The 10,743-nt window shown below is 38.5% G+C and overlaps 2 protein-coding genes across 3 annotated transcripts; one reads left to right on the top strand and one right to left on the bottom strand.

The window, feature by feature from the left end:
* The first annotated feature begins 192 nt into the window (after positions 1–192).
* On the top strand, positions 193–6,386 carry lmod3 (leiomodin 3 (fetal)). 2 transcript variants are annotated; one of them, XM_085146161.1, is made up of 3 exons: positions 193–1,337; positions 1,452–3,038; positions 3,231–6,386. In XM_085146161.1, exons 1-3 carry the CDS (start codon positions 1,050–1,052, stop codon positions 3,276–3,278), a joined length of 1,923 nt encoding a protein of 640 aa, XP_085002287.1. In that variant the 5' UTR covers positions 193–1,049; the 3' UTR covers positions 3,279–6,386. The 2 variants fall into 2 exon arrangements, with proteins under 2 accessions (XP_085002287.1, XP_085002286.1); XM_085146160.1 differs by having other exon boundaries at positions 1,437–3,038.
* LOC146494450 (PRA1 family protein 3-like) lies at positions 5,342–9,966 on the bottom strand. Its single transcript, XM_085146162.1, has 3 exons — positions 9,712–9,966; positions 8,565–8,782; positions 5,342–6,690 (listed from the first exon to the last, which is right to left on the bottom strand). Exons 1-3 carry the CDS (start codon positions 9,891–9,893, stop codon positions 6,515–6,517), a joined length of 576 nt encoding a protein of 191 aa, XP_085002288.1. The 5' UTR covers positions 9,894–9,966; the 3' UTR covers positions 5,342–6,514.
* Between the last annotated feature and the right edge of the window lie 777 nt (positions 9,967–10,743).

Genomic DNA, 10,743 nt, shown 5'->3' with positions numbered 1-10,743 from the left:
GTTACATGTTGTTAGATGTTGTCATAAAATATTTTCCACTCAAATAAAAGGTGAATAAACATATGTGTGACACAAATATGCCTGCTGTCACTTTCTTTGTGAAGCTTGCACAGTTCTTAATGGTTGAGTTCTGCTAAGAACACCAAGAATCATAAGGAGACTAATCCCAGCCATCTGTCCAACAAACATAGGCTAAAACCAGGCTGTTAGCTAACTGCAAATCAGCTAGCCAGAAAATATCTGTATCCCAGCACTTGTAAAGATTGGTAATTACTTTCATCATTATTATTGAGATAGTTAACTAGCTCAACATTTTGAGTTACTCCTGAGTAAATTTTAGAAATTTTGAGTTAGTAAGCTAAAAAGCTGATATTTAAAGATATTAACCCAACATTTGCTTGAGTGGGATAAACAAATTTTTCCTTACAATAGAAAAAGTGCCCATTCAAAAGTGTACAAACAACAAAGGACTCCTCAATAAAGAAGATAACTGCAAATCTTCACTCTGAAAGGAGTTTTTATGTTTACGTGTGGATGAAAGGCCCAAACGTATAGAAAAATATACTACCTAACTGTGGGTTAGGTGTATACAAGGCCTAAAGTGATTGTGATAACGAACCCCTGAAAACAAGCTAACTCTTTTGGCTCATGGTTTGTTTGTTGTGTAACTCTGGGAGGAGCTCTGTTTGCATGGGACATGTTAGCCCTCCCGCTAGGCCTGTAAAAACATCCCACCTGCTGCAGTCAATCCAGCGTTTTCCTTTTGCCTGAAGCAACTGTCATCTCAAAAGATTGTGATGACCAGGGCAGCTGGCAGAAGGGTCTGAAAAAAGAATGTTAGCATGTCTTTCCCCTGTTGGTACCGTAAATATCTTCCATGTAGTTCACTGGGTTTATTTTAGTCCGTGAGGCAGGATCAAACGGTTTCTAGCTAAAGTCAAAGTCAGAGGCTTCCCAGTTTGCTCTGTGTTGAGTCAGAGATTGGATAAAAAGTTGTTTTTTGCCTTGATATCGACAGGAAAACACAACTTTAAAACTTCAGTGCAAATATGTCTAACGGCAGAGACCTTGAGGATCTCAATGAAGAGGACATTGATGAGGATGAAATCCTTGCAATGCTTTCGCCTGAGGAGCTTAAGGAGCTTCAGAGTGAGATGGATGTTATTATTGCACCAGACGAGAGTGTACCAGTAGGACAGAGACAGAAGGACCAGACAGAAAAACCTCCGACAGGGACGTTTGACCACAGATCCCTAGTTGATTACCTCTACTGGGAGAAAGAGTCTAAACGTATGCTCGAGGAAGAAAGAGTGCCTGCTACTCTCCTGCCCAGTGAGGTAAGAGATAACTCTAGCAAAGGTTCATGTACAATTCAGTTTTTGGTGCATACCATTAATGTCATAGTTCTAATCTTAATTTCCTAATGTACTGTTTAGAAAACCTTGAGGGAGGAATCTGAAAAGAAAGAAAAAGAAGAAAACGCAGGATGTGGCAAATATGAGGTGTATGAAGTGATAGAGGAAGTCACTGAAGAAGAAGCTGCAGATTGTGAAAATGGAGAGGAAATTATAGAGGAGATTATTGAGGAAATTGTTGAAGAAGTTGATGAGAGGGATGAAAAGGACAAAATAATAGATGTGGGAAAAGAGACAGAAACGAAGCAACTTGCTGAAGTCCAACCTGAAAATGCAGGTGAACACGCAGAGCCTCTGGATATCACAGAAAAAGCACCAGGAAAAAATACAACTGACAGCCAGCCTTTTTCAGACACAAAGGAGACTACTGAGACCTTAGCTCTGAAACACAACACTGAAGAGAAAGAAGGAAATAAAAGTACAAAATGTTTGCCTCCCCAAGAGGCTCCAGAGGAGCCAGAAACAGTCGAGCCCAATGAGAAGCTTCCAGAGAAAGAAGAGAGAAAAATAGGTAAACTGAAAATTCCAAAGCTTTCACTCAATAATATAAAAATTACATCAAGACCTTCAGGAAATGATACAAACTTGGAGTCGACACTTGATAAGATCCGCAAAAACAACCCCTCTATCACTGAGGTAAACCTCAACAATATAGAAAACATTCCCAAAGAGATGCTCGTGGACTATGTCAACGCCCTGAAGAAGAATAAATATGTTAAAACATTCAGTTTAGCCAACACTGGTGTCGATGAAAATATTGCTTTCAATCTAGCCAACATGCTACGAGAGAATCGCAGCATTACGACTTTAAACATTGAGTCAAACTTCATAACTGGCAAAGGCATCGTTGCCATCATTCGCTGCCTCCAGTTCAATGAGACTCTCACAGAGCTGCGTTTTCACAACCAGAGGCATATGCTAGGTCATCACGCAGAGATGGAAATCTCTCGCTTGCTCAAGGCCAACAACACCCTTCTGAAGATGGGCTACCACTTTGAACAGCCAGGGCCCAGGATGGTAGTGACCAACATTTTAACAAGGAATCTGGACCGTCAGAGGCAGCTGAGGAAGGAAGAGCAGAGGCAGCAACAGCTAAAGCAGCAGAGGGAGCTGATGCAGATGTATGAGAGCAGTCTCAATCTACCTCCTGGTTTACTTGAGATGCTGGGATACATACCACCCATAGAATTCCTACAGGAGCATGGACTTGCCCCACCCTCATCAGAGCTGAATGCTGATGTGCAAACACAACACCAGACAGAACAACCAGAGCCCCAGAAGAAGATCAAACACAAAAGCATTCCCAAACAACCCAGCGATGAACCAGCAAACCCATTAAAGGATGTCCAGCTGAGGAGAACTCCTAAAAAACGGGATCCTTTATTCGAGCTGGACCCAAGAGATGATAGAAGATCAGAGAGGGCAAGCTATCAACTGAGGAAGACTCCCAAAGTGAAGGATACAGGCAGTGCAGGGAATGAGGATGAAACGGCCAACCTGACTGATGTGATCAAGTCTTTAAAACCTGTCCCTCGCAGACGATTACCTCCAAAGGTTGACGTCACACCTCGTGATCAGCTCCTAAATGATATCAAAAAGAGCAATGTGGCTTATCTCAAATCTGTGAGTACCTTAGAATCAGTATTACCTGAAATTAAATTTTTTAATTGCTCAAAAAGTGGAACAGTGTTCAAGCTCACAAAACAGACGAGCATTTATCATAACACTTTCATATTCTGAAGGTGTTTTAATAGAGCATGATTGTCCTAAAAGCAAACTAAACCTGCTGTTCTTTTCCTTTGTTGCTTCTCATAGGTGCCTCTCCCTAAAGCCCTGGAATCAAGTGAAACGAGTCTCCTGTAAGGCGCTGCTGTTTCTTCACCATAGTATTTGTTTTTATTACACATGCTCAGTATTAGTCACTTCAAATGAACAGTACAAATTGCTACTGAACTTTAATTACCTAGAGAAAAATACTGGTTAGTTCTGTTTTATTTCAATACGTGACTACTGACTACAGCCAAATATTGTGTATTAAATCTACAGTAAAGCGTGTTACCCTTTCATAATTTGAAAGCTCTTCTGAATACAGTGCATGGTTAAGAAAAAAAGTGTATTCACACAGTATTTGTTCATGATGTCTACATATACAACAATTTCTCTAATCTTTGTGCTTAAAATGAATTAGCAAGCGTGTCTGATTAAATGTTTGTGACTTAATCATTTTGCTATTAAAAAATATAAACCTTCCACTCTTTGCTGGGGGATGTTTTTTTTTTAAATTAATTCAACATCACTGGTCACTGTAGAGGTGTCATTAGCTGTAACGCACATCCATCCCGAGGGAATCATTTTTTCATCGTGAAATGAGCGCTGGATATAGCAAAAAAAAATTACCCATATAATCTGTGTAGTAAATTCATGCCTCCCAGACAGTTTATTCAAATGATATATAAATCTGCAAAGGTTTTATTTCCCCCACTAATCCGCCATTCAGTAGTGGTTTTTCTCTCTCGTTTTTCAGTAAAACCCTACAGTATACTTTTTGTTTTAGATTTATCTGGAACAAAGTCTGCAACATAAAGTACTTTGCAAAGGCCATTTATTTGACTATAACAAAAATGCCAAAATTAACACAGTTTGAGCTGATCATCTACTAACTGTAAGGTCGGTAGTTCAATCTCTGGCTGCTCAAGGCTGCATGACAAAGTGTCCTTGGAGAGGACACTGAACCACAACTTACTCTCAGATGTGTTGATCATAGTGTCAATGTGAAAGAAAAAATAACTTAGGTATAGCAAAAAAGTTTGTATGAATATGATGAATAGTAAATTGTATTAAGTGCTTCGAGTGCTCCTGCAGAGTAGAAAAGCACTATATAAGAACCAGTCTATTATCATTAATTATCAAAAACAATACGTTTGTTTCAAATTGTGCAAGCAGAGGATGAAAGAAGAAGTGGGAAGCTGAAAAAAACTGTCTACAACAGCATGCAAAATTTATGTTCTTAAGAGATTCGGGGGAAAATCCAGGCAAGTCCTGACAGAGGAACTGAGACATTCATGTGGCCGTTCAGTTGATCCATCTGCTGTTTGCTGAAGCCTCATCAGATATCTTCTGAGTGGAACGGTGGATGTCAAGAAGTCTTAAATAAGGGAGACAGGGAGAAAAGGCTGAGATATGCAAAATTACACGAGAACTGGACTACAAACCAGTGGCAAAACATCTTGTGCAGTGAATCTAAATTTGAAATTTGGTTCAAATCACTTTCAATGTCTACAGGGTGGGGGTGGGAGGGGGCACAACCATGACTGTCTACAGCCATCTGTAAAACATGGAGTCATGCTTCAGTGCTGCATTTCAGCCAGTGATGTTGGGGTGATCTAGTCAAATTTGATTACATTTTGAATGCAGGAAAGTACAGTACTGTCAGGTTTTGATCCACTAAACATTACCACGTGGAAAGCATCTGATTGGCAACAGCTTAATTTTTTATCACAACAATATTTTCAAACACACCACCAATGTAGCAAAAACACACCTTGATAGGAAAACACACAGATCAGTACCAGACATGATTTGGCCTCTCCAGAGCTCAGACCTCAGCATTAGTGAAGCCATGTGGGATCATCTTGACAGAAAACAGAACAAAAGGCAGCCAACATCCAAAGAAGAGCTTTGGATGGATGTCCCACAAGAAGCCTGGAGATCTAATCCTGAAGACTACTTAATGAAAAACCTTTCATTTTGCCTGTGTTCAGACATCATAAAGAAAAAATGGAGACTCTGTTTTTACCTCATATGCTGTATTTGTTTGATGTTTGCACATTTCATGAAATTGCTTCACCCACTTCTTATTTTCCCAGCAAAATATAGATACGAGCGATGGCTTGAGACTTTTGCACAGTACTGTAAATCAAAGTACATTTATTTTTATAGAGGACAGCCAAATTTTATTTCTATTCATCACTTTTCAAGAATGGAAATGTCACCAAAAACATATAACACACAAACACACATATAATGCTGCATCCAAAACCAATTAAAAATGAACTGACATTTGAGTAGGTAGCAGTACAAACTGTGTTCAGTGTGCATTTCTGAACAGAAATGGGAAAAAACAAATATCAGTATAAAATAATAATTATTGTAACTTTTTTCAGAATTCCATGAGATGTTGACTAATGAACAGGGAAACGTGCTAAAAGTCAGTTGTAAATTTATTTTTTAAAATACATTTCTGCATGCTAAAATAATGACACATCAGAAATAACAAAAATATACATAACATATACTCAAATGATAAAGCTGCACTGGCCATTCATTTTTCCGTATTGCATAGCTGTGAACAGAGGGGATACACTCAGGCCACCCTGTACAGTCAGAAACTGTATGCACAAATCTCGTGACAAATCGAATATCCACACTGCATTATTATTTTGAGTTAGGACAAGTGACAATGTCTATGCAAGAAGCAAACTTTTATTCAGCATTCATAAAGCTCCTGCAATGACAAAATTGGAGTTATTGCGGTTTAATAAGCAGTTCACTTGGTGGCAGCGGTGCGTTTTGGTGATCTGGGTCTACTCGGTGAGAATAAAGATAAACGTGCTCATTTTGAGGTAGCAAACTGAAAGGAAATAAAAAAATTTTTTTTGAACAAATATAACTGGTATCTAATCACTGTTTATTCAGCTTGAACATTCTATTTTATTTGGATTGAATAAATACTTGATTACTGTGTAGAACAAAGTGCACTGTCAACGATGGGGAATTACGTGTCTGTGGACATATTTTGACACAGGAATGCTAAAAACTTTGATCCCAACATCCAATCCATACAATGATTGTGCGAACCCTGTTATAGTGACATGATTCACCTTTACCCCTTAGATATTGTGAACTCACACAAACATGTAAAAGCATATGTTAAACTAAAATGGGTAAAAAAAAAAAAAAGTGGGAATGAGGGGGAAAAAAAAAATCAGTAACTTTATTATTATAAGGGGCTTAAACTGGAACTCATCAGACAATTCTACAGAAACTTTAATCCATACTGTATGACACTGATTTCTTTTGGCACACTCTTGGCTGCACTCTTACTCCTTCAGTTTGCTTTCAATGAAATCCTGAATCTTATTAATTTTCTCCTCTTGTTGGTCCAGGAGATCCATGATGATGCCCATGGGGGTCTTCTTTAGCCCAACACCTTCAATCTTGTTCTCCAGCCTGTTTTTCATGTTGCGAAGTCTCAAAGAGGCATGGATCAAGATTACTACGGGAAAAACAAGAGCAGCCTATTAATATTGTTTCAGTAAGGAGGGGATAGAATACATTTAAGTATAGCAAGGTTAATGTTTTTTACTGAAACACATGTTGAAAATTGCCAAAGCAAAATGTGATACTCCTGAAAACTCCTTTTATTTCCATGTCAGACAGATACTGTATGCATGACATCAGCTAGTAAATGTGGTCCTGTCAACAACCCATAGCAACGAGTCAACACAAGCAGCAGTGGGCACTCCTCCTGGGAAGAATCAAACTGCCTCATCTGTCTGCCACAATGTTAGAGCTGCTACATTTGCTCGAGGAACCTAACCCGCCAATTATCTGAACCACTCTGCTGATGGTCAGAGTCTAAAAATATTTAGAGAGAAGTAGCCTGTAATACTGACTTTATTTTACAATCAGCGTCAGCAGGAAATGTGCATCAGCAATTCTGCACATACTGTTCAAATGCTTCAGTGAGTCATCGCCAGTCTCCCTGGCAGTTTTCATTGCATAACATTAGCCAGATGTTAGCAATATACTATAGGGAATGGTCTCAAGTCTGTACAAGTTGCGAAGTTCCAAAAGGTTCTTAATGTAACAAAGTTAGCAGATGTTTCCCTTTCAAATGTCAAGAAACTGTGAGTGAACCAAAGAAAATTCCAAGCTTGATTAATCAGAATCTGAATACTTTTATAATCCCTAAGGAATGATTTTATGAGGAAAACTGCTCTATTAATGATATTAATTATCATAGAATGAGTCATTATTTTTTATATAAAATGAGTAAGAGCTCAATTAATTCCAATATTATAAATTACAGGATATACTGCATTTTATTTTTAAAGTGAGTAACCAGTGTAACAGATAAAATCAGGTTAATATTAGAAAGAAATTCACAATATCTTTATTGGGAAGATTTTAAGGGAGAATACAGATTTCAATCAGAGCTACTCCTAATAGCCAGAATTTTTCTGTTGTAGATACACTAACAAATATTCTTAGATATACAGAAGTCAGGCATCACATTATGACCACCTGGCTAATAGCATTTGCTGATCTGTTGAGGCCCTGACTTTAGGCCCTGAAGGTGTGTTATGGGATCTGGCACCAGGTGTTTGCAACAGATCTGTTAAGTCCTGTAAGTTTTGACGTGGGGCCTTCATGGATTCGACTTAATTGTCCAGCACATCCCACAGATACTCAACCGGATTGATATCTGGGGAATTTAGATTCCAAGTCAACACCGAACTTGTTGTTATGCTCTTCAAAGGTTTCCTGAACTATTTTTGCCCTATGGCAGGGCTCATTTTCCTGCGGGAAGAGGCCACAGCCACAAAGGAATACCATTTTAATGAAAGGGTCTACATGGGCTACAGTAGTAGGTTCTTTACCTTACAGTAGTAGTGGACATGTTGATGTTCATTCATGAGATTCAAGCCTTACTATGGGGAATGTAAGAGCATTATCACCATAGAAATCTTGTGACAAGTGAGGTGAAACCATGCGCTCACTGGCTAATGCCTTTTGATCGACAAGTTATTGGCCAGTCAGCATATCCTGGATGCGCTTCCTTTCCTTTCTTAGAATGCCCCATGGAGCAAAAAGTGGGTGACTTGAGAGTCTTTTGGATTTCAGTACTGATGCTCTCTCTGCTACATGCGCTGAAAGTATTAGTAACCACTGAATTTGGAGCACATTCTGCTGGACAAACTGTTTAATGAAACTATTTCTAATTAACCCCAAGCTAAAACAAAAATAATAATTAACTGACGCTATAATCAAAAAGTAGTGTACTTGTAGTGTTGTGCTGGGTGTTGAGAAATTATCCAACATAGTGAATATCAAAATGAATGGAAAATGCTTGAGTAATATACTTACAGAGCAAAGGAAAGGTGATTCCAAAGATGAAGACCATGACTCCACCACAGAGTGAAAGCAGAAAGTAGCTGGTGACCATGACACCAATGACAAACAGAGTGGGGTTCTTCCTTTTGAAGTTCTTGATAGTGGCCTTATTTTCTCCTGCCCAGACTGATCCTGCAAAGACCAGTGCCACCACAGCTCCACCCAGGAACATGCCAAATGGATTCATGAACCTGAATATTGGAACACACACACACACACACACACACACACACACACACACAAAGGAAACTGAAATGCTGTGCATTAATTTCACTACATATATAGTTGTGGTAAGAAGTTTACATACACTCATCATTAGCATGAATGTCAAGATAATCTGGGCTTGTAATGATTTGTTTGAACTGTTCTTTTTTCCAGACTGGAATTATTGTACAGCAAACATCATTACTCCATCCTAAAAATAAATAAATAGATAAATAAATGAATATAACAGTTCAAAGAAATTATTAAAAACTTAAAATGACAGTGACATTCATGCTCATAATGAGTGTATGCAAAAATTCACATAGACACATATTATATATAATTTAAAATTCTTTTAAACAGCACAACCTGCTGGTGGTGGCAAAAATTAGTAACTACCACTTTGCTGTACACCAAAAGCGGCTAGGCCTGCAAGAGGATGTCGACTCACGATTTCCACTACATCATCCTGCATTCAAAGCAGCAGCTTGTATGCAGGAAACGGCAACAATATTGGGCGGCCGATGGTCAAATTTAGCATAACTTTTAAATAAGGTTAATTTTACACAAGTTTTTACAGGATGTGTACGACATGCGTACAGTATAAAGCACCAGGTCAGCATTTAGGCCATCTAAAAACTTACTTCCGCTGAATGTTTTAAATGTTGGAAAGAGAGGACTTGTAGGCCAAAAGAGGTTAAAACATCTATATGGCTAGTGACCATCTGACGACTGGAAAGATAGAAAAGAGCTTCACCGTATTAAACATTAGTAAACATAGCAACACAGTGCTAAATGCAACAAAAATAGCCTGTGTGGTCACAATGGGTGTGGATAAAAGGTATGCAAGAGAATTAAGCTCAGAGCAGCAGATGCTGGCCTGTCTGCGTTAGCCTGCTGTCAACCCAGGACTCACCCTACAATGAGGAAAACCACCATAGCCACGGCGAAGTAATTCGTCTGGTAGTACATCAGATTGCTGATCACTCTGTTGTTCCACTTTGCTAAGTCTCCGAAATCGGGCTTGCCGAATCGGTCCGTTCCGGGGAAAAAGTCGTCCCACGGTCTGAGGGGTGCGAGCTCCATTTTGGCTGCCATATCTTCGGCGTGTCGTTAAGCGACGCAAACAAACACAACACCACAGCACACGCTGCGTAATATTTTGACAGGTCAGCTGATCACCGTCAGCGGCCTGGAGGAGGTGGCAGTCAGAAAAGAGAGAAACGCTCTCGCGAGACTTTAAACGAGGCTCAGTCTTCAGCGGGTGTTAACGGGTTTAGGACTTGTGTTTATAAAGTGCAGCAGTGCCATTAAAAAAAAAAAGATAATTTTATTTTTGATTAGTTAGCACCTAATACCAAAAATTGTAATTCAATTATTAATACAATATATGCCTTATGCTTTGCTGTTTTGTCATCTTCCTTTATATTTATATAATTATAATCTTATTTAAATATATTTCTGTTCTGAATTTTGTTTTTTTCAGTGTTTAGTTAAATTCTCTAGTTTTTCTATTATCTGAGTCCACTGTAATCAGGGACATCACCAAGGGGGGTCAGAGAGGGCACTGGCCACCCCCAAAAAGTTGCTGCCTCCCTAGTGCACTTTTAACTGTTTTAACATCCTTTTCTCAGTCGATTAATAAGTTCTAATCTCTATTTTACTACGTGCATTCTCTCTATAGCAATAATAATAATAATAATAATAATAATAATAATAATAATAATAATAACTAGGAAAAGAAACAGATTTAATGTAGGCTAAAACCACAAAAACATTGCATTATTTTAAATAGTGTACACGCTCTTTGTCAAATGCGGCATTTGTAATGTCCTTTAACTCAAATTGTGTTCAAATTATGAAACGCAGAAAGAGAAGAAGAAGACATCACTGAATATTGCTATTCACCTATGGATAATTATTATCTCTATATATGGCTCTTCAAAGA

This window comes from Neolamprologus multifasciatus, chromosome 20 (genome assembly GCF_963576455.1).
Source record: "Neolamprologus multifasciatus chromosome 20, fNeoMul1.2, whole genome shotgun sequence".
In the NCBI taxonomy this organism is placed as follows: domain Eukaryota; kingdom Metazoa; phylum Chordata; class Actinopteri; order Cichliformes; family Cichlidae; genus Neolamprologus; species Neolamprologus multifasciatus.
Note: the sequence above shows the minus strand (reverse complement) of the source record. Positions and strands in the feature narration are given on the sequence as shown.